A 23,102-nucleotide genomic window follows, 5' to 3' on the forward strand; every position below is an offset into this window, starting at 1 on the left:
GTAATCAGACACAGGCCAAAAGTAAAATAAAGATTAGTCATTGCTCTGCACATCTTTCAAACAGGTCTGCAGAAGAGCTACTGAAAAGCTAGGATTTTGAGTGGCTGCAAAAAAACATGCTTGGGTTCTCAGTTTTGTTAACATACATTCAGTACGAACTTGAAAACTGTCATTTGAAATGAAAGGAATACTGGCTGACAAAGCCACAGGGTCAGGAAAAGCATCAACAACGTAGTCCCCATTAATTAAAATATAGCATAAATTTACACATGGGCTAGGCTAAACTACCTCTCCCAAATCCCTGCATACAAGAGTCATTTAAGCCATTATCCAAGTCAACAAGATTGCAAGGGAGAGGTTTTATCAAACCAGGAGAACAGACTCTTCAAATACATCAACTGCAGCATATTGTTTAAGAAAAAATTCATGAGCTTTTTACAGATCATTTAAATATAATCATTTGATAACACTTAGCTACGCTTTGCTACTAACTGTATAAGCAGAATTTTTTTACACTGCCTGGCTAATTGGTGAAATTTTATCAGGTTTAAAATTGACTCTAGAAGTTTTAGCCACAGCAATCAGAGAAGAAAAAGAAATAAAAGGAATCCAGATCGGAAAAGAAGAAGTAAAGCTGTCACTGTTTGCAGATGACATGATATTACACACAGAGAATCCTAAAGATGCTACCAGAAAACTACTAGAGCTAATCAATGAATTTGGTAAAGTAGCAGGATACAAAATTAATGCACAGAAATCTCTGGCATTCCTATACACTAATGATGAAAAATCTGAAGGAGAAATTAAGGAAACACTCTCATTTACCACTGCAACAAAAAGAATAAAATACCTAGGAATAAACCTACCTAAGGAGACAAAAGACCTGTATGCAGAAAACTATAAGACACTGATGAAAGAAATTAAAGAAGATACAAGCAGATGGAGAGATATACCATGTTCTTGGATTGGAAGAATCAACATTGTGAAAATGACTATACTACCCAAAGCAATCTACAGATTCAATACAATCCCTATCAAACTACCACTGGTATTTTTCACAGAACTAGAACAAAAAATTTCACAATTTGTATGGAAACACAAAAGAACCCGAATAGCCAAAGCAATCTTGAGAAAGAAAAATGGAGCTGGAGAAATCAGGCTCCCTGACTTCAGACTATACTACAAAGCTACAGTAATCAAGACAGTATGGTACTGGCACAAAAACAGAAATACAGATCAATGGAACAGGATAGAAAGCCCAGAGATAAACCCATGCACAGATGGTCACCTTATCTTTGATAAAGCAGGCAGGAATGTACAGTGGAGAAAAGACAGCCTCTTCAATAAGTGTTGCTGGGAAAACTGGACAGTACATGTAAAAGAATGAAATTAGAACACTCCCTAACACCATACAGAAAAATAAACTCAAAATGGATTAAAGACCTAAATGTAAGGCCAAACACTATAAAACTCTTAGAGGAAAGCATAGGCAGAACACTCTATGACATAAATCACAGCAAGATCCTTTTTGACCCACCTCCTAGAGAAATGGAAATAAAAACAAAAATAAACAAATGGGACCTAATGAAACTTCAAAGCTTTTGCACAGCAAAGGAAACCATAAACAAGACCAAAAGACAACCCTCAGAACAGGAGAAAATATTTGCAAATGAAGCAACTGACAAAGAATTAATCTCCAAAATTTACAAGCAGCTCAATACCAAGGAAACAAATAACCCAATCCAAAAATGGGCAGAAGACCTAAATAGACATTTCTCCAAAGAAGATATACAGACTGCCAACAAACACATGAAAGGATGCTCAACATCACTAATCATTAGAGAAAAGCAAATCAAAACTACAATGAGGTATCATCTCACACCAGTCAGAATGGCCATCATCAAAAAATCTAGAAACAATAAATGCTGGAGAGGATGTGGAGAAAAGGGAACCCTCTTGCACTGTTGGTGGGAATGTAAATTGATACAGCCACTATGGAGAACAGTATGGAGGTTCCTTAAGAAACTAAAAATAGAAGTACCATATGACTCAGCAAGCCCACTACTGGGCATAAAACCTGAGAAAACCATAATTCAAAAAGAGTCATGTGCCACAATATTCACTGCAGCTCTATATACAATAGTCAGGACATGGAAGCAACCTAAGTGTCCATCGACAGATGAATGCATAAAGATGATGTGGCACATATATACAATGGAATATTACTCAGCCATAAAAAGAAACGAAATTGAGTTATTTGTAGTGAGGTGGATGGACCTAGAGTCTGTCATACAGAGTGAAGCAAGTCAGAAAGAGAAAAATAAACACCATATGCTAACACATATATATGGAATCTAAAAAAAAAAATGGTTCTGAAGAATGTAGGGGCAGGACAGGAATAAAGACACAGACCTACTAGAGAATGGACTTGAGGATATTGGGGAGAAGGAAGGGTAAACTGGGACAAAGCGAGAGAGTGGCATGGACATATATACACTACCAAACGTAAAATAGATAGCTAGTGGTAAGCAGCTGCATAGCACAGGGAGATCAGCTCAGCGCTTTGTGACCACCTAGAGGGGTGGGATAGGGAGGGTGGGAGGGAGGGAGACCCAAGAGGGAAGAGATGTGGGAACATATGTATATGTCTAACTGATTCACTTTGTTATAAAGCAGAAACTAACACACCATTGTAAAGCAATTATACTCCAATAAACATGTTAAAAAAAAAAAAAACCATGCATGCTGGGGCTTAAAGACAAGAACAGGTAGACTGGAACTTCTGTCTTTCTTTCAGACAATTCCTTCGTGTGGGTGCCACTACGACCTTCCTTTTTCCCTCCCAAACCCTGTTTGCAAGCCAGCTAGGGTGTAAAATGCAGCAGTGGGAATCCCAAGAGTCCATGGACATTAATCATCTTCAGTGTCCTTGCTGGGGTCCAAAGTCAGATAAAGTCCCTCTTGAGGTGACTCTTAAGGCTGGAGTCTCAAGCAATGACATCCTTCTATCTGCTCACAGCTGGAAATTTCTAATTCCAGCTCAGCTGGCATCCTAAATCCACAGTTAACGGGCTACCTGACGGCTAAATTTAATTTTAATCCTTCATTCTCTTCCACAGAGCAGTGGAACTGGATGAACTGTCTGGCTCAGTGGTAAATGGGTCTTCTTTGAATGGAGTAGGACTTTGTCAACCCTTTTTCCCCCTACAAGATTAATGAGTAGTCAGAGCTTCCTGTGGGAGACACCCCTCTCACTTTTAAAAGAATGGGGGCTGTCAAGAAAGAAGCCCCAAGGCAAAACTTGAGGTTTGAGGGGACTGCCTCAGACACAGGCAGACAGCAAAGGACAGGAGAAAGGGTCAGGCAGGTGTAAGGTGAAGTATCAGTTCCATTATTACCAAGCTCCGCTGAGTGTGAGCACGTACCAGCATTTCAGTTCTAAGCAGTCACTCCTTTCTCATGTATGCACACTCCCACCTTCACAAACACAAAGCCTCAAATGCAAAACCAGAACCAGAGTACCATTTCCAAGTCTAAAATTGTCTGTGCTTGTGTATCTCGTTGAATGAATTCAGAACCAGCTCTGCTGCTGTGGCTGGTTCTGAATGCGTTCAAAAGACCTTATCCATCTTAGAGACTAGGGCAGACTGTCAAGTGTCAGGAAAGTGACATACTTCAATGAAAAGAAGGTACTAAAAGCTAACGTGGGAATTCCGGTTCCTTCTGGCATCAAGAGGCGATTGACTCATGTTTTTCTTTTCTGGCTAAGGACTGAATAATGAAAGGCCAAGTGCGGCTGTGATCCAGATCCCCTGCGTGCCAGGGAGCCCTGACCTTACCTCGTGCCCTGCTATGATGGAAAATGGTAACGGGAAGCTTTGGCGTCAGCTGCCTGAGAGCCTGCATGATTCTGACTGATGTACACAGCCGTGCTGGGGAGGAGGTGGGAGCTGAATTGCTAGTTATTTTTCTTTTCAACTGTTTGTGTTGAGAAGCCATCATAAGCTGTGAATTTACTATTTAGAATCCAACCCAGGACAGCTCACCTGGTGCTTGACTTGAGCTGGTCAAGTAACATGTTGTAGAGCAATAGGAATGAAGAGGAGGGAGGGGCCTGGGCTGAAGTGCAGGATCACACCCTTCCCAGCCTCCCCTGCAGTCCCTACTGAGGTGCTGGCCTGGCCCCGCCCACCTGCCTGCCAGAAGCCCTTCACTAAACACGGAAGACGGGAAGCCTGAGGGCCAGACAGCATCGCCATCAATGGGCAGGATCTCATAAGGTTCATGTACTCAACCTGCACAGTGGACACATGACCCCCCTACAAGGCAGCCGACTCTGGGGGGTGCCCCAAAGTGAGGGGGTGTGTCCAATGTGCAGATACCCAGAAATGCCAAGGCTGGAACCATCCCTGCTTTACCACCCAGCAGACCGGGAAGCAGAAGTGATGGCAACAGGGTGTGAGAAAAGTGGGAAAAGCAGTTTCTGGTCTTTCAGTGGACAATAATTATCAAACAGAAGAATCCCTCTTTTTCAAATAGAAAAAGATAAAAGAGAATGGTTTCAAAGGCCCAGTCACTCACCAGACTTTTCTTGAAACCACAGAGAGGAAAAGGCACAGTCAGGATATTTATAGTTGGCAAACACTCCGTGTCCCCACGTGGCCCAGAAAGCAGGGTGTTGTGAGGGCAGTGGGATGAGGGAGAGCTGTAGCCAACCTCTGTCAAAACTTTGCCCCCTCTATACAGGTATTGGGCTTATGGAGGGAGACCTGAGTGTTCTTATAAATGCTTTATAATGTAAAAGTGGACTCGGCAGAACAGGAAGGGTGCAATACAGGTATCTTTCCATTTATTTTCTTATCCCTTGCTATGCCCACACTCAGAAAATAAACCCCCTTCCCCTCCTCAAAAGTCAATACAGTGCCCACATGGAATCTGTCGAGTTTACATTATAAAGAATCCCTTCACTTCACATATGCAGCTATAAAGAAGAGAGATCCCCTTCCAGCCAATACAAAACAGCATACACGCTCCTAGAAAATATACATGATGGCAGGGGCAGACCGCTGCAGCAGAAGGGCTCAGCTTTCTCTGAGAATTCAGCTAGAGGCCATTTTCTCCCCTTGGTTGGGGTGTTGCTCCTGGGACTTTGGCTGGGTCCTCAGAAGGCTCTGGCCGCCAGTGGTGGAAGAGATACCAAGTCACTTGTGATTTCTGAGGAGCCACGGAAAGGTATTACCATGACAATCGCCATCAGTTCTGCTCAAATTGAGCAATAACGTTTGCAGAAGCCTCAGTAAAACAAGGTTCAATTTCAAGGAGAGAGAGAGAGAGAGAGCAGGAGTAAGGTTATGTGAATGGTGGACATTCTTAGGGGCAAAAATATGGGATATGACAATGAAAGCTTTATCCACAGGGAGGGAGGTCCTTGACAGGCCTACAGGAAAACTCACACGTGGTTCTCTTGGCCTGAGCCCCTGACCACAGCCCCGCAGGGGGACGTAGGCCTTATTCCGATGTCAACCCGTTTCAGGTCAGGCCCTTGCTTTGCTGTCAGGGGAAACCCTGGCTAACCCTACCAAAGTGATAGGAGAGCTGAATTCTCTGTGCCCTTCATGAGGAAAGGGGGAGAACAGAGTTAGAAAGCATGAGCATACGAGCAAGAGAAAGCATTACCTGGACCTCAGCAAACGTGACGAAGGCCAAAGGAGGGGGGTGTGAGCCTGTCCCATAAGCAGGAGAAAGGGGAGAGGAAATGGGCATGGCAAGCTTAGAAGGATGCTAACAAAAGAGAGAGTGTGCATGGAGAAGGATGAGCAAGTACCATTTACATTTTGGAGAGAAATGAATAAAAAGTTCAAGAAGTGAAATCACTAAAAGCAAGCAATGGGGCTTCCCTGGTGGCGCAGGGGTTGAGAGTCCGCCTGCTGACACAGGGGACGCGGGTTCGTGCCCCGGTCCGGGAAGATCCCACATGCCGCGGAGCGGCTGGGCCCGTGAGCCATGGCCGCTGAGCCTGCGCGTCCGGAGCCTGTGCTCCGCAACGGGAGAGGCCACAGCAGTGAGAGGCCCGCGTACCGCAAAAAACAAACAAACAAAAAAGCAAGCAATGGTTCATAACGCTCAATCCATCACAATACACGTGGACCCCAGAACCAGGGGATTTCTGGGGTACCCTGCACTGTACCTGGTCTGAGGACCAACAGAGAGGCTTCGGCTCCGGGGCTGTTAAGGCTTCCCCCGCCACAAACACCAAAGCTACCACTGCCACGTTTCAAAGGGCACAAAGAAAGAACAAGACAGATGACAACCCTCCAGCCCGTCGTCACTGCTCTGGATCTGAGGAGACACAGCTGGGCTGTGGACATGTGGCAGGCGTGCAGAGGCTTCCTTGAACACACACCTCCTTCCCACTGGCACCAACACAGGCCAGGTGTGTGTGCACAACAACCATGCCTTGGAAACCAGCCTGTGTCCAACTTTTCGTGTACATTATGTCTCAACACACATTTACTCCATATTCGGACTTCATGACGTGATGGAGAATGGAAGCATAAGGAAGGGGATTCACGTTTACTGATCGCTCACACTCGGTAAGGCTCTGGGCTAAGCCCTTGACACGCAGTATTTTGTCTCCATGTCAGAGATGAGAAACGGAGGTTAAGAGGGTTAATACTTTGCTGTGTTGCTCTAGGCCATGAAACTGGTAAGTGGAGGAGCTGGGCCTTCCTGGCTCCACAGCCCACCCCCTTCCTCCCACTCTACCCTGTGACCCCAATGAACTCCGTTCTTTCCCAAGAGGACGTGGCTCCTTTCCTATATGCTCCTCTCTCCTTGTCCTTTATTTCTTCAAAGAGAGACAACGTATTTTACTGAGATCAAAGTAAAGGAGAAGAACAATATGGTGAACAATGTACACAAATGAGTTGGAAAAATGAAAAGGGAACTTGACTTTAAAAACTCAGGGGTAAGATTTATCTCTAACATGAAAAGGTGGACCTCCTTAGGAGGAAGGCAGACTTTGGTGCTTCTCCCCTTGAAGGAGGAGGAAGAGGAGCTGGGAGCCCCCTTATTAGAGCCAGAGTTGCCTTTATTTTTATCTTGCTATGAGAGTCCACACAGGGACCAGATGCTTGGAAAAATGTCATACTTTTGTGAAATCCCCTTGGGAACAACAGTTCAGAAACGTCTGATAGGAGGTTTCCTTGTGAGGGGCACAGGTGACTCCACGTGACTCTAATGCGGTAAATACACTGGTGCACATAAGGACAAAGGACACTGGAATTGTCCTGGCTGCCAGCTCAGGGTCACAAGTCACATTCAGCCTGGTTCTCCTTTGGAGGGTCCCCCATAGCTGGGGCAGCAATGGACACAGTCTACTTCCAGGTTCTGGGAGGTCTCAAATTCTTAGCACAGCTGGGGACCTTTCATCTCTCCTCCCACTCCTGGCCACCTGAGGAACATTCCTTCTTAACTCTTACCCCATTTCTTTCTCTGCCAGATGGATACGGACGGAAGCTGACAGTGTCTGGGGAGAAGGTGGGACAGATGATCCCTATTTGACCACTTGGCTCTGGGAAGGTCAAGCCTACGGAGGTGTTTTGCTCCTTCCCTTTTGTAGCTGTCATCCATGACAGAAGCTCCCAAATGCTTTCCTTGTGCCCCATCACACAGTGTAGCTCGTCTTGCCTAGAACACTTGGCTTCTCTTGTACTCAGAAGGCTGGAGGGTATATTCTATTGTGCCATCCGGCAAAGGGTGAAGCTGCTCTGACAGTGGAACAAGGTACGGACAGAGCCCAGAAGGCTGTCATTCATCTTCTGGGGCCCTCTACCCACTAGCTCAGGGAAAACGCTCTGACAATATGTCTACTTCCTAGCTACACCCTGGAGGGCTAGGAAAGCCCTTCCCTGGATCAGTGTTCAGAAAAAAAAAAATCCCCTAACGTAATGAACATGGTTAGTCACCTGAATGGTTTAAGACTGTTTTCCTAAGTGTGTTACCAAGGAAAGTTGGGAAAGTCTTTCCTTCTGGAGTTCATCATATTAACACGCTTCTTATGTCCTTGGGATAGCTCTGGGGTACTTCTGCTTATAAGCAGAGAATCTCCCCACACCCAGGACCCTGTGATTCCCCAACTCTGCTCTACCCGCTGCATTTTTCTTTCAAGCTGATCCTTTGTTTGACAGAATCAAGAAATGAAAGGGTACCTTGGCTGTCCCTGGGTCCCGTGCCGAGCCCATGGGGGCACACAGGTGAGTGCCTGCCCAGGCTCACTCATCTCGAAGGGAGGAATGCCAAGGCCTTTGGCTTCTCCCTAGAGACTCGCTCTGCTCCTCCTTCACCAGTCCCACGACTCAGGGCGTGGGAGCTGAGGCTGTAAGGCCCTCAGGAGCCCTGTCGAGGGGTAACTGGGAAGCAGACTCCCAGGGCAGCGTTCATGGGCACCACTGAGTGAATTGGCCCTGGAGAAGCCCTCAAATCAGCCGTCTCAGGAAGGAAGGAGGGAAGGGAATTGAACGAGAAAAAAAGAGTTACTTACGCCAGAGCAAAGGCCACCAGTGCACCAACCACTACCACAAAGTCGAGGATGTTCCACAGGTCTCGGAAGTAGGACCCGTCCTGCAGGATCAAGCCCTGGTCTATCATCTGCAGGAGGAGGATGTGAACAGCCACCAATGAGCCCGGGAGGTGCCGGTCATACGTGCCCTGAGCTCTGGGCTCCCCATGGCAATGTCCCCACTGCCACTGCCTCTAAAAAGCAACCCACACGGGGACCCAAGAAGCAGGAGGACAGGTCCCGCAGGCTCTGTCCACCTAACTGTGAGGCCCAAGGCCCTTCTCATAGCCACCAGGGTTCACTTAGACTCCCTGGCTCCTCGAAAGCCGCCACATCCCTCCTTACGTTAGTGGCTCAGAGCCCCAGGCATCGCCACATACGCACAGACGAGAAAAATCTCAGATGGGTGAGACTGGGAATAAGATGGTAACGTGGGGTGTTCTAGTGGCAGGGAAGAGAGTGGAGGGCAGTGAGTACGGTTGGGACTAAATGAGGCCAGGAAGACATCTCTACCTAACCCCCTGCCTTGGCAGGTACCCAGGCTCAAACCAGGAAGCGTGTTGGGGAGGTGAGAACAGTCCCCACGCCTGGAGCACCTCTCCTGCCTGCCTGAGAGGGGGCCCGCCTTCTCCCCGGGCCATGCCCACAGGTCGGCACCAGTCTAAACAGATCCCCACAGTCACGTCCTGCCACGACAGACCTCACTGGGATCTGAGGCTGGAGGAGGGGTCAGCAGAGGCGCCACTGAGATTCTGACATTGATCAGGAGGTGATAGTCCCGGGGAAGGGCACCAGACTAGAGAGGCAGACAGGTGGCCCATCCAAGCCCCAGAGCCCAGGTTTGCTCTAGAGGCTCTTACCTTTATAACCATCTCAAAGGTGAAGACGCCAGTGAAAACATAGTCAAAATACCTCAGCACCTGTAAGACACATAAGGTAGAGACCACCAGGCTACACACACCCCTCAACACAGGCTCTCCTGCACGCCCACCCCAAGCCCCGCTCACTTCTACCTTGGAACAGAAGCTCGGAGTTGTAACTGCTAATCAGACGCAGGGAAGAGAGGAGCCGTGGATCCTGCTGGGGCCCCATGACCCGCTGGCCAGTCCTTGGCCCTTCCCTCCCCTGTGGTCAGAACTTAATGTCTTGGGTCCGAACCGCCCCCCAGGTCTCTCCCGCCCTGGGATCCTTGTCCGTTCCAATCCTCCCCACCCCCTTGACCCCTCCTGACATCCACCCTGGCCCTCCAGGAGGTGCCTCAGCTCCCTGGGAGGAGCTGCAGCGCCCTGATGTCACCCACATCACCCATGCCCCTAGGTCAGACCCCACATCCAACCCATGGGTGACTGCAGACCCCCTTTCACGGCCATGGCTGGCTCTGGGTGTAAGGCCCACTGCTGAACGTAAAGGTAAGCAGTATGGTTAGGGTTAGGGTTGCCGGTGGGGACTGGCCTGGGAGCGGTTCACGCTTTGCCCTGAGGACTGGGACCAGGCAATCTCTCAAGCCTCTCTCATTCTCCAGGAACCTTCTTTAGCTCATCTCTAATGTTGGGATGGGAGGGGCTGCGATGGGCGGTACCAGGGTACTACGGGGGCTGGCAGTCAGCCCCCGCGCACCTACTTTGTTGCGCTCCGAGTTGGTCAGGACGGGGTCCTCGGCCGCCAGGGCGATGCTGCTGGCTGCGATCACCAGGAGGATGCACATCTCAAAGTAGCGCAGGTTCACGATGTAGTGGCAGGCCCTGCGGATCCTGTGGGCGGCGGATGAGCCCGCTGAGCCGGCCCCCCTTCCCTCCCATCCCCATCTTTCCTCCCCACCCCCACGCACATCAGCCTCTTCCAGACAGCCAGGCCCTGGCCAGAGGAAGCCAGGGGGAGAGCCATTTAATTTCTCAGGCACCACCCTTGATTGAAAGTGCTGGTGGGGGGAAGGTAATCAGATTGGCTAGAGGCTGCAGTACGCAAGCCAACATACGTTATCTGCAAGCACATCTGAGCTGGGGGGAGCCGCGGCCAGCACCAGGTGACACACGCTCGGGTGGCTACAAGGTACCTTCCACTGGGTCTCAATGTCTACTCCCCAACTGTGCAGAAACTGGGGCGCAGCAAGGAACTCCTAAGAACCAATAAACGTAAAAGCAGACCTTGATCCTAAGATTCCCGATGGAAGCAGCAACAGGCTTCCCTGAGCCTCAGGTATTCTGATTACAGTGACTATTCTATAGACAGCATCCTGGCCTCGGTTGGCCTGACATCTCTTAGCCCCGGTTCCTTCCTTCCCAGGGCCATGCCTGAATACTGCCCACATGGTCACTGAAAGCCTTCTCACCTTCCCAGACTCAGAAGCTGGTCTATGTGTACATCTTGCTCATTTCCAGGGTGGAAGGCAGCTTCTCTTTCAAAATTCCATCTTTCCTAAAGCTAACCTTCCAGATTCTTCCTCGCCAACCCCATCTCATGCCCTGCCTCTGCTCTGAGGGACACACCCACTTCAAAATTCACACGTAGGGCAGCCAACGGATGATCTAGTTATCCAAGCCTCCCTATTCTCAGCTCTGTCCACCTCTGGAATATTTGGTGACACATCCCAAGTAGATTTCCTTCCTTCTCACCACGCGCCACCCCCCCAACCTGCTAACCAAAGAGTAGGTGAAGGGTCCTTCCCTCATGACATTTCTCATTCTGTACTGTCTTAAATTACTCTTTAGACTATGGGCACAGAGTTCCAAGGCTGTTCATTAATTCCATGACTGGCCTCACCTAGTGAGCACCCTGGAGTCTTCAGATGTCTGGCCACATTCCACCAGGAAGGCTCAGGAGGAAGACTGGACCCCCATCCCTCCTTCTCATCACCCCGCCCTGGCTCAAACCTGGGCTGTTTACTCCAGCACCAAAGGGAGGTGGCAATGGAGGGTGTCTTACGGGTTGGTGGTGCTGAAGATGAACATTGAGCTGTGAGGCACCATGGCTTTGCCCGTCTCACGCTTCTCCTTCTTCTGCTGCTTCTTCTCCACTTCCTCCTCATCCTCTTTGATCTCTGCCTCTTTCAAGGGACTGGCTTCTCCATCAGTCTTGCTGCTGACTGCAAAAGGAACGTGTTGAAATCTTCAGAAACCTTGCTACGTGCAGAACGGTGCCCTTCATTTTCCACTGGGGATGGGATGGAGGGGACGGGAGAGGCAGCTAGGCATGTGCCTGGCAAGGTGCCTGAAAACATCGGGGTGTTTGCTAGATTATACTGAGTTAAGCCCTGCTCTCTTCCCAGCCTTACCCCTGCCCTGATTTCAGATGGTATAGCCCTTTTTTTTGCCATATAAATGATAATCATGTTTCCCGGGGTAAAACAGAATGGTTGTTTCTGTTGTAAAGTTTACAAAGTTTATTTATATCTAAACTCTGAACTCTTTGTATATATTCACTTACGGCATTTTTCACATCAGTACACCCTGGACGGCATATATTATTATTCCCCTTCTACAGATGGGAAAACTGAAGTTCAGGGAACTCAAGGACCTATCCTAAGGTCATACAGCTGGCATGGGTTCCCAATTCAAAATTCTACCTCCTTTCAAAGAAATCACACTGCAATGGAAGATTTTAAGAAGACATTACTCTGTTTGTGGCAGCCTTTCTGGCTGTGCTTTTTCCCGTCATGATTAATGTAGAAACAAGAATGCAATATTCACACGAAGATGGGTCCCTGACTTTATCCCAGGATTGAGAGGATGAAGAAGCAGAGACAGAGTGGGGCTGCTGGACCACTACTCTCTGTTTCCTTATGCAAGTCCCAGAGTGGGGTGAGTGGCAGAGAGGATGAGGCTATCAGAGTGGGGCAAAGGAACCTCTCCCACATTCCCATTCACTGAATGCTTCTGCCCTGGTACCTTGTGTAAGTAGCAAACCTCTGAGGTCCTGACCCCTTCCAGGTCCTTCCAAAAGGTAAGTCATCCAAAGTGTCCAAAAACCCTCTGATGACACGCTCTTACCTACGACCAAGGACAGGGACTAGCCCCAGAAAGAGAACAGAGGGGGGTCAAACTTTCTTAATGTTGTGGAGGGCCCCCAAAACTTCATTATTAGAACATAAAATTAAATAAGACAGAAAAAAAGGTTGTGAGTCTGAGATCCTGAGACACGCCCACCCAAGTCAACCCCAGGGGCACCAGATATGCGAGATTTCACTTTTTAAAGTAGTACTGGTACTCTGAAGAATACTTTGAGACATTTTCTTCACTTTGAGAAGGTGAAGAAACAGAGATAGAAGTGGGAGAGAGAAAAACAGGGAGAGAGGACTGTTCTGTGAAAAGAGAAAAATATGGGGAAAGAAAGAGAGGAAAAAAAGCAAGAGTGGAATCCTGTGGTCACGATTCAGTGATGATAAGGTGGATGGTGGGATTAATGCAGAGATGGGTGGGGTTTCAGGGCAGGGATGGGTGTGGGTTAAGTGCTTTTGGGTTGCTTCCGTTTAAGGTCTCACAGGTGAACAACCATTGCCTTTAGGAACTATAAGAGAAAGTGTGACTAAGAGCTCCTAGGAGAAAAAGAGTAGATAAGAGTAATAGATTCATAAAATGTTAGCACAGGGAAAGATCTCAGAGGTCATCCGGTTCGATGCCCTCACTTCACAGATGATAAACTGAGGCCTCGAGAGACACAGGGTTTAGGAGGCTACACACCAAGCACAGCCAGTGCCGGCCCCAGCCCACCTGCCATCTTCTGTTCCAGCAACGGTCCCCAAACTGTCAAGTGGCAGAGCACCTGGGGGGTCCCAGACAATACCGTCAGATATTCATACAATAAATCAAATAGCTGAATATAAAAATGGGTCAAAAATCACGTGTGATCTCTCTGAAGACTCTAGGATGGTCACAGGGGCCAAAGGCCTAAGGACATTTTATGGGCAAAACTTAAGATTGAGAAAATTCTAACTTATTTTTCTTGCAAACTGGGAAAAAAACTGCTGCTGTTTTTTTTTTACATGTTGAAGAGTGGGTTCATCCCTCTGGTGGGGTTTTCTACGCAGCTCTCCAGGGATGACTCCAGAGCCAAGACTCCCCCAGCCCCGGGTACGATGAGCAATGGGGGTGAAGGGGACAGGAACTGTGTTCTCACTGTGCACCACGGTCGAGTCCACCAAGGGGTCCACGTCAGGGATGGCGACGGTGACGCTGGTGCTCTCGGGGGCAGCCCTGTCCGTGTTGGCCGTGGTGCAGGAGAGGTCGGGCTCACTCTGGCTGATGACCCGACCCATGTCCAGCTGCACGTCCCCCAGCAGGGCTTGCTCACTGCTGCCCTCCGGCTCCTGTTCCGTCAGCGCTGCATCCTTCTCCGCTTGCAGCTCTGGTTGGGGCAGGGCGAGGGGTGTGTTGGCCTCGTCGAGGGCTCCTGCCAGCCCGGAGCGTCTGTGCACCATCAGACTATTGGTCCTGTGAAGAGAGAGGGGGACACAGGTGGGGCTCAGATCGAGAAGCTGTTCCGAAACGGCTGATACGCCTGGCGAGAAGCAGAAGTGCGGGGAGCCAAAGCGGCCCTGCTGGAGAGCACGTGGCATCCGGTGCCTCCCACCCCACCCAGCCAGGCAGAGGAGCTAAGGTCCACGGGCAGTATCCGCTGCCTTTACTCCTATCCATTCATCCACTACCCACTCCCAACAGGAGATGCCCTGGTGTTCAGAGGGGTGGACGCCATCGCTGTCATATTTACACACGCCTCGTAAAAGGCGCATTAGCATCACCTCCATTTTACTACAGGGGAAACCGAGGCTTGGAAGGGCTCACGCTGAAGAACCCCTAACTCCAGCCACGCTACATGCCTCGGGCACGCTCCTGCGTCTCATTTACCTCCTTAAGTCCTGGGATCGCTCTTCCTCCTGGATTGTGGGCTCCTTGCCCCCGTGGCTGTCCCTGGGCTCGAGGTCCCTCTCCCCCTCACTGGGCACAGCTTCATCCAGACTCCGCTCCTGGCTGGCAGACCTGCTCCTGGAAGCGGAGGAGGACTCCTTGCCCTCCGTCCTGACGCGGCGGTGCCGGCTGCGCCGCTGGCTCTGCCTGTGCCGGGCCCGGTCCTCGAAGGCCACCACGGTCTCCCCGCCCCCGGCCTCCTGCTGGGTCGGGTCACAGTTCCCATGACAGGGCCTGGCCAGCCAGGGCGGCTCCCGTTTGCCCAGGGACACGGGGCTCCTCTGGTTGTCCAGGGCACTCGACAGGTCCCCTGCGTCCCCCTGGAGGGACCCCCCGCGGCTGACGCGCTCCTCCTCACACTTCTCCAGACCCAGGCCCAGGGCCGGCCCCTCGATGGGCCTGGGTCTCCGGTAGAGGCTGGGGTGGGCATTGAGTGGGTGGAGGGAGCTCAGGGGGTTGAGGGGGTTGAGGGGGTTCATGGGTGGGGCCTCCTCCTTGTTGAGGGCCTCCTGGCTGGGCATCTGCATGTGCCTTCTCAGCTGGCTGGTGCGCTGCTCCCACACCGACATGTGGTGTCGGCGCCTTCGCTCCCTCCTGGCAAAGGGGAGAGGGCGAGGGCTTGGTCAGAGCTGACGGCTAAGGGCCAGGGAGGGCGGCCACGGGGCAGAGGCCAGCCCTCGGTGGCCGTGGGATGGGGGGACACACAGTGCAGGGAGCGAACGGGAGAGCCCAGGACCTGCAGACAGGGTGCACAGAAAGACGCGAGGGGCCGAGGGGGTGGTGGGACCACTGTCCCCCGGTCCGTGGGGCTTCCCGCTCTAATCACTGCTCCGCAGGAGCTGAGAGGGGTGGGGTCAGCCCAGGATTGAGTCCCGGTCCCCAGGACAGTAGTACGAAGGCTTACCAGATGTCCGCTCCCCCAGCTCCCCTCTGCTTTCAGGGCAGCAGCCTGTACCTGCTCTGCGCCCACCAATGGCCCTTAGTTCAAGGTGAGAGGCCTTTCTTCCTCCTCCTCTCCCTCTCCTTTCCCTTTCTGAGGACAGCCTGGGAGAGCCAGGGCTGAGAAATACAATGGGCAGGTACTATCCAAGGGTGACGGATGACAGTGGCGAGCAGACCCGTGTTATAAAAGGTCTTGGCATCACTCTTGCAGTGATGCAGTGGGGTCTCTTCCACAACCACTAATAAAATCCACAGGACTCTATGTCCAGGGACCACCAGCAACTCATACTCAAAACAACCGCTGAACAGTCCAGCTCAGGGGCCTCGCTGAGCACTCACGTGGCAGCGGGAACACACAAACGTGACACAGAGAGTGGGCTCCCACGGGGGGGGTGGGGTGGACGCCTATGCCCACACTCACACACGCCTGCGGGCGCACGCCTAGAGCCCGTGCAGGGGATGCTCACATGTGCCCACACGCATCCTCACTGGGGCCCACACGTGCTGTCCACAAGTGCCTGCGTGAAAGGCACCCCACCGGCACTAACGACCCACACCGACACATGCCCACTCACAGGCCACACGGAAGAGCAAACTGCACACGGGGTCACATACCTGAGACGCACACTGAGATAGGCACATGGTGAGAGGTGCGGAGGGGCAGATCCACAAACCATGTGCACGGAACGCCCACGCACACACCATGGCACACACTGACACGTGCACGCCCGATGCCACTCTGCCCACGGCAAGGACAAAGACACGGTGTCCCCGCACCCACACGTAACCACTCACAAACACGCAAACCGGTACACACATACAGGTGGCTGCTGCGTGGCTCCCACATCGACATGTGGTGTCTTCTCCTTCTGTCTCTTCTGGGGAAGAAAAATGGACAGGTTCAGTTTATCCTGACCTCTAGGACCCGCAAGCCCCACGGCCACCAGCCGATCTCCAGGGAGAGGTGCAGAATCCCCTACGTGTCTGCTGCCCTCTGTACACTCCCAACCTTCAGCTCTCCAAGGGAGTGACCTTGGTTCCTTGCTGTGTGCAAACACACGGATCTAGTATTGAAGCAAACATGCGGGCACACAAAGGGTCTATTGCTTCCCGGAGGTAACAGCTTCGGATACTCAGTCATCAAGCCCCACTGGCACTCACGCTTTCACTTAAATATCCTTCAGAGACCTATTTTGGAAACCCTGTAAACTTGGACAAAGAGTTGTATTTCCCCCTGATCATTTCTAGGATATTCACAAGGGTGTGACTCCCCAGCTCATCACTCCAATCTCACACAACATGCAGGGAACAAATGCACTGCCATGCACACCATCGAGGCCACCAAGTAGCCCACGGCCAAAGGCGGGGCCACCACTCCGTGGGCTGCTGTCCACATACTTCAGGATGTAAGCAGTGCCCCCTGCATGTGTGCAATGCAGTGGCCCTGACCAGAGGCCTTCAATGTTCAGTCTATTCAGCTGGGTAAAGCACAGTATTAACCTTCCTGGCCTTGCACAGGGAAAAATCTCTTCTACAGATACACACGTGTTGTGTCCTTTCAAACACAAGGAAGGTCAGAATGGTAGGGTAGAGGCATCACCCACAAAGGCAAACAGGAAAAATGAAGCTGTCAGTGCTCAGGTGGAGGACTGCACGTCTGGGACACCTGTGGAATGAGCTTGCCCCAGTTCCTGGGCTGACAAACCCAGTCTGGCCCAATGGGCCCTGCCTGGACCTGGGAGGTTGGCAAATGCTGCTCCTTCCCCGATGAAACTGACACCCACCAGTGGAGAACACGCAGGCAAACTAGCACTGTTCAAACGCCGTGTCCACATCTGCAGAGAAGCGTGGTCCACGGTGGGCAAAGGGAGCAGAGGCAGCTGGTCTGAGCCTGAAGAGGCGCAATGCACATAAGCACCCCTGGAATGGATGTGGGTATCACTGTGGAGACACCTGTGAGCTCCGCAAATGAACGCACCCCTCAGCATTGACAGCTGCAATGCACGCAGAGTGGCCATGCCAGGAAGCACGGGCAGCAGAGAGAAAGAGAAGCACACGCTCTAGACGGGCAGCATGCACTCCCACCAGGAAAAGCACCTTCCACTGGCTATTTGCAAATTCTCAGATATTCAAATGCCAGCCCTCCAGGAGCACATGTGTAAGAGTGTAATTACATGGAAGAATTATCTCTCTCTTACATGCTCACATGTGTGCATACCCACATATGCGCACACGCGCATACACACACACACACACACGCGCGCGCGCCAGGCAAAAGAGAGAACCAACCTCTAATTTCCACACAAATCAGATACACACTTCAAACTTCACTTCTCCAGTCGCACATACAAAGATCCAGATTCATATCCCATCACAACCATTAATATGTCTTCATACCTAAAATCACAGAGAAGCATCTTTCCAACTCATGCATATATGACCTCACATACACCCTGCAAGGACCCTGTGGATCAGGAAGGGTGGTTGGTATTCTTCATTTCGAAGATGGGGAAACAGGGATTCTGAGATGCCAGGAGGTTCCCTCAGCGTGTGAGGGACCGAGCTACGACTAGCACTTGGGCCTTTTAATTTGTAACAATGTTCTTTCCGTGTTTCTCTATGGACACCACATTCGCACTTAGTTATACCGTAGTCCGGAAGTCAGGAGTCTGGGCTGTAAGCCCAGGCAGCGCACACACACCCTGACAACGTTCCACCTGTAGCACCCACCTCGCAGCACAAGCACTGCACCCAAAGCCTGGATCTCTGCTCATCTTGGATGGTCACAGCACCTCTCCCACCTCACTGTGGCCGGATACGCACACAGCTCAATGCCTACTGCCACGTGCCTACCAGCATCTCATTCATTCTTTCATTCCATAAATAGTGATTTTCTACTCTGGGCCAAGCATCCTTCCCCCACGTATCTCTAACCCACTCCTCCTCCAGGCTTCCTCATCTCAGTAAATAGAACCACCTACTGCTAAGTGACAGCCAGCCCTACCCACCAGCATGTTTGGATACCTGTGTATATGTATTTTTAGCCCAGGCTCATGAGTGCAGGGAAAGTGGAGTAGAAACTGCTCAAGGCCCAGAGAATGCTCTAGGGAGCAAGGAGTTGTTTCACCTTTCTTCATCAATCTTTAAAAAATTTGCCGGGGGTGGGGGGGAGGGGAGTTTTTTTCTCATGCAGGGGAGGGAGGTCCCCACACAGAACTCTGGAATGTTCCTACAAGGCGAGGCCTACGACATTCATAGGCTTTCACACGAGCTCTGGGCAGAGAAGGGCTCCCCCCTGATCAGCTTCTAGTAATAGATGACAGGGTCTGGGGCCAGGCTAGAGGTCCAGCTGCCAGGGCTCTCAGACCCTCCCCAGTGATACCCCAGGACCCCTCACTAAGTTCTCAGGACGGCCAAGAAGCCACAACAGGAATTCCGTGGTTCTGTGGTCACTTCTCAAGGCCCTTCTCCAAGGCCCTCCCCCAGCACCATACAGTGGTCAGTCGCCCCGCAGGGCCCATGGCCTGCCGGTTCCACCAGCAGCCACAGGGCCAGGCTGGATCCTCAAAGACAGTCTACACTCGCCACCCTAATTTATCACCTCCCATTCTCTCCCTAATCCGCTCCAACTGGATTCTGTTCCCACTGGGCCACTGAAACGGCTCTCGGGAAGGTCGCTAACAGCGTTCATTTTGCCAAACCCAACGCTCCCTTTTCTGTTCTCATCTTACGTGATCTTTCAACGGTCCTGAGCTCCGCCGTCCACTCCCTCCGTCTGGAAGCGTGTTCTTCTCCACGTCTCCAGGACACCACGCTCCCTCGTTCTCTCTCCCACCTCCGGCTGCTCCCCATCAGCCTCCTCGCGGGTTTTCCTTGAGGCACGGAGTGCTCTGGCCTCTGTTCTCAGCTCCTCGCTTCTCCAGCCCACCTCTCCCTGAGTCAGCCCGCCCGGGCTGACAGCTAAAATGCCGTCCAAATGCAAACGCTCCCCCAAATCCTTATTTCTAACCCCGACTTCTAAACTCCAGACTCACGGGCCAACAGCCCGTTCAACACCTTCACTTGCATGTCTTAGCATCTCAAATTTAACATGGCCAAAATGAACCTTGGATTTCCACTGTTCTCCAGGCTAGCAGTAAATACCACCATCATCTACCCAGTTGCTTAGGTTCAAACCTAAAAACCTGGGAGAAACGTTTGCTTCTTCTCTTTTTTTTTTTTTTCATCCCCACCTCCATCACATTTATTCCATCAGCTCATCCTCTTGGTTCTCCCTCCAAAATACAGACTGAATGGGATGACTTCTCATCTTCTCCATTGCTACCATGGTCTAAACCACCACCAGCTCTCACCTACTTTACTCTAAGAGCCAACCTCTGTCTTCCTGGCTCCAGTCTGGGCCCCTACAGTCCATCTCCACAGAGCACAGGGACCTTTTAAAAGTGTAAATCCTAACCTATCCACCCTTCCCCTCTAGACCCTCCTATGGTTGTAACTAGAATAAAAGCTAAAGTCCTTCACCTGGGCCTTCAGAACCTCCCGGGCCATGTCTCCTTCTCTTCCCCCTTGCTCCCTTCATACCAGCCACACTGGGTCTTGCTGGGGATGTTCCACCTTCGTAACGTCACACGACCATCTTCTACACATTTAGGTCTCTGCTTAAATATCATCTCTTCAGAGAACCCCTCCCAGATCGCCCGAAGGTACTCCACCCAATTCCTGTTCCTCTGCCTTAGTACCCTGTTATATGTATTTGATAGCTATTCTCGCTATATAAAATTATTTCGTGTATTTATCAGCTATCTTGTTCACTGAAATAAAAGCTCTGTGAAAAAAAGAGAGCCTGTCTTGCTCACTGCTGTATTCACAGGACGTTTCCTGGCATGGAGCAGGCGCCCTGTGAGAGTTCACAGCTTTGGAATTGAGCAACTGGCTGTCAGCACAGGAGCCCAGGGGTCTGTGAAGTGGGGACAGCGACTCACTCGATGGAAGGCATGTTGGGTGCAGACATCGGGCTGACCTCCTTGGCCTTCTGCAGCGCGTGTTTCTGGTTGAAGGCCTCCTCTTCTTCCTGTTCATCCTAGACACAAAGCAGAGAGGGCTTTGTCTGGGATCCTCGTGAAGGACAGCAGCTCCCATGGCTCTCCCCAGAAGGCGTTCTGGAGACCAGGCGAAGCGAGACAAGAAGGGCAAGAGGTGAAACAAGGCAGAATGAGGTCAGGTTGGCTCACAGACCTCGGGTGGCCAGCAGCCAGCCCCCTTGAGACAGCAGCCTCCTGGCCAGCAATTCTGGCCTCCACCCTGCCCCACCTTCTCAGGACAGCCGTGCAGTTCTACCCCAGTGCCAGTCCTCAGGGGAGCTGGCCGGGGTTGTGGAGGTCAGAGGCCAGAGCCGACACTTCTCAGATGCTCTGCAGTGTCTGGAAGTGATGGAGGGGGACCTTCCAGGCACAGCCCCCTGAAGTAAACACCACACTTCCCATCACGCCCTCTTCCCTGCACAGCTAAGTGACCCCACCCTGGGGCCCAGGCAGGGACCTTATCCCCTCACCCACATTCCTGCTCATAAATGTCCCTCTATGTGATGACGTCAAGGAAAGCCGGTTCAGGTAAAATGACTAGAGCTCCTAGGAATACACACATCTTCACAGCCTGCTCTGGTTTTCACACGCATCATTTTACTTGATCCTTGCAGTACTCCTGTGAGGTATGCAAGGCAGATACATCATTCCTTTTTTACAGATAAAGGAAGCAAGGCTAATGGAGACCAGGGGTCAAGCACAAGCTAAAAGAGCCAGTGAGTGGTCGATGCATGACTCACAGCCAGCTTTTCAGATACTGGAGCTGGTATTTTTCCCTGCCTGCAGAGAAGAAGACCCTCAAGGACGTAGGGAAGAGCAGTCACGGAAACATCACCAGGTTGCTATGGGCTCTGCCCCAAACCAAATGTGTATTACGTGGGGAGAAGTTTTCACTCATCTCCCTAGACCATCCCACTGCAATCAGTATTGCCTCCACCCCTGAAGAAATGACTCAGAGGAAAGAAAGGAACAGTTCTTTGAGCAATGTAGCAACTAGCTTCATTGAAACTTCCCTCAAGATGACCATGGCCACTGGAGTACCCCAGGAGACACAGTCTAGGAACAGAGATGCTCCTGGCCCCTCTCACCCCCAAACCCAGAAGTATGAAGGCACATGATTGAGGTCACACAGCCACAGGTCACAGGAGCAGAGGTGGGACTTAAATCCAGGACTTTGGTGTTTTCTTTCTTTTCCAGGGCATAATTCTGCAAAGGATATCTTTGGGAGTTTGCAGTGACTAAGTGATTATCTTCTACGTCCCATGAGAGATCCAGTCTGCTCCAAGGCTCAGCAAACTCAGCGAGGGTGAAGCAGGCTCCTTTCATGGATGTGTGGCTCTCCAGCTGTCCACAAGCTCCCAGAAGGGCCCTTCCTGGCAGGCTTGAGCCAGGCAATGCAGACTTTTGGACGCAGCCCCAAAGGCCAGCAGGCACCCAACGGCACTAGAGAACCATCGGCTCCCCGGAGAACAATGCTTACCTTGGTCAGCTCCTGGGCATTGGCCAGATTGTCCACAGCGATGGCCAAGAACACATTCAGCAGTGTGTCTGGGGTGATGAGTTAAGGATGGGCAAGTAAGAAAAGCCAAAGGCCCCAGCAAGGCTGAGAGGGCATCTCTAGGCCTTTCCTGCCTGGGACACCAGCAGGAACAGAAACCATCCCAGAGTCACTTAAGCAGGGGCTGTCGGGGGAGGGAGAGAGATGTTATGCAACTCTGTTTGATGGAGACTATGTCTTCTCTCCTTCCACATGTCATCTCTTTGTACAGGACAAAGAAATACCTGAATCAAAGCTCCCAGAGGGCAAAGTGAGCTACTTTGTGACAAACTGGCCTTCCATTTCTGTAACTCACTGCCTAGCTTTCTTTTTATGGGTTTTTCATGTTTAGTTTATAGTCTGCTCTGGCCCCTAGAAGTTTTCAGGGCAGAAAACTTAAAGAAATATCACTGTTCTGTGAGGCTATGGAAAATGCAAAAATATAGCTGCAGCACATGGCTGTCCCTTTTCACTCTAGCAATCCCAATTCAACGCAAGTCCCACCCCCCCAAAACTTCTAATGATCATGTAGAAGTTTGCAGTTTATAACGTAACATTCAAGCAAATTATCTCATTTACTATTCATAACCATCAAAGGAGAGAGATACTGCTTCTTCCTTTCAGATGTGGAAACTAGGCGCTCAGAGAGATTAAGTGACTTTCCCAAGGCCACACAGCTGGTAAACAGAGTTGCTGGGATTAAAACCTAAATCTTTCTGGTCTAGAGCCCACGACCAGCCATGGATTTTGGAATTAAATGCACCTAGTTTCTCGTCTCCCTTCACAACTTACTAACTGTTTGACTTTGATTAAGTTATTTCCTCTAAGTCTTATAAGGTAAGGATTAGATGCAATAGTGCCTGGAAAGCACTTAGTACAGGGTCTCATGAACAGCACAAGTACGATAAATGTTAGCTATGCTCAGTAGTATCAGCATTAATCATAATACTAATATTTTTGAGAACTTACTATGTGGAAGGCTCTGTTCTATATTAACATACAGAGCTGCCACATGATCCTGCAATCCCACTCCTGGGCATAGGAGAAAACTAGAAAAACTAGTTTTTTCCTGGAGAAAACTA

The 23,102-nt window shown here is 50.7% G+C and overlaps 1 protein-coding gene across 1 annotated transcript in view; it reads right to left on the reverse strand.

The window, feature by feature from the left end:
• Window positions 1-23,102, reverse strand: part of CACNA1E (calcium voltage-gated channel subunit alpha1 E) — a gene marked incomplete at its 5' end in the record, with an annotated part of 141,418 nt that overhangs the window by 51,760 nt on the left and 66,556 nt on the right. The window contains 9 exons of the mRNA XM_027082654.1: window positions 8,543-8,649; window positions 9,421-9,480; window positions 10,182-10,311; window positions 11,483-11,642; window positions 13,673-13,986; window positions 14,401-15,054; window positions 16,224-16,280; window positions 20,385-20,482; window positions 21,964-22,031. Of these exons, the coding sequence (XP_026938455.1) occupies window positions 8,543-8,649; window positions 9,421-9,480; window positions 10,182-10,311; window positions 11,483-11,642; window positions 13,673-13,986; window positions 14,401-15,054; window positions 16,224-16,280; window positions 20,385-20,482; window positions 21,964-22,031 (1,648 nt within the window). The remainder of the gene's footprint in view (window positions 1-8,542; window positions 8,650-9,420; window positions 9,481-10,181; window positions 10,312-11,482; window positions 11,643-13,672; window positions 13,987-14,400; window positions 15,055-16,223; window positions 16,281-20,384; window positions 20,483-21,963; window positions 22,032-23,102) is intronic.

Source organism: Aethalodelphis obliquidens, unplaced genomic scaffold (assembly GCF_003676395.1).
Source record: "Aethalodelphis obliquidens isolate GAN/ISIS:26980383/991018 unplaced genomic scaffold, ASM367639v1 scaffold48, whole genome shotgun sequence".
NCBI lineage: Eukaryota > Metazoa > Chordata > Mammalia > Artiodactyla > Delphinidae > Aethalodelphis > Aethalodelphis obliquidens.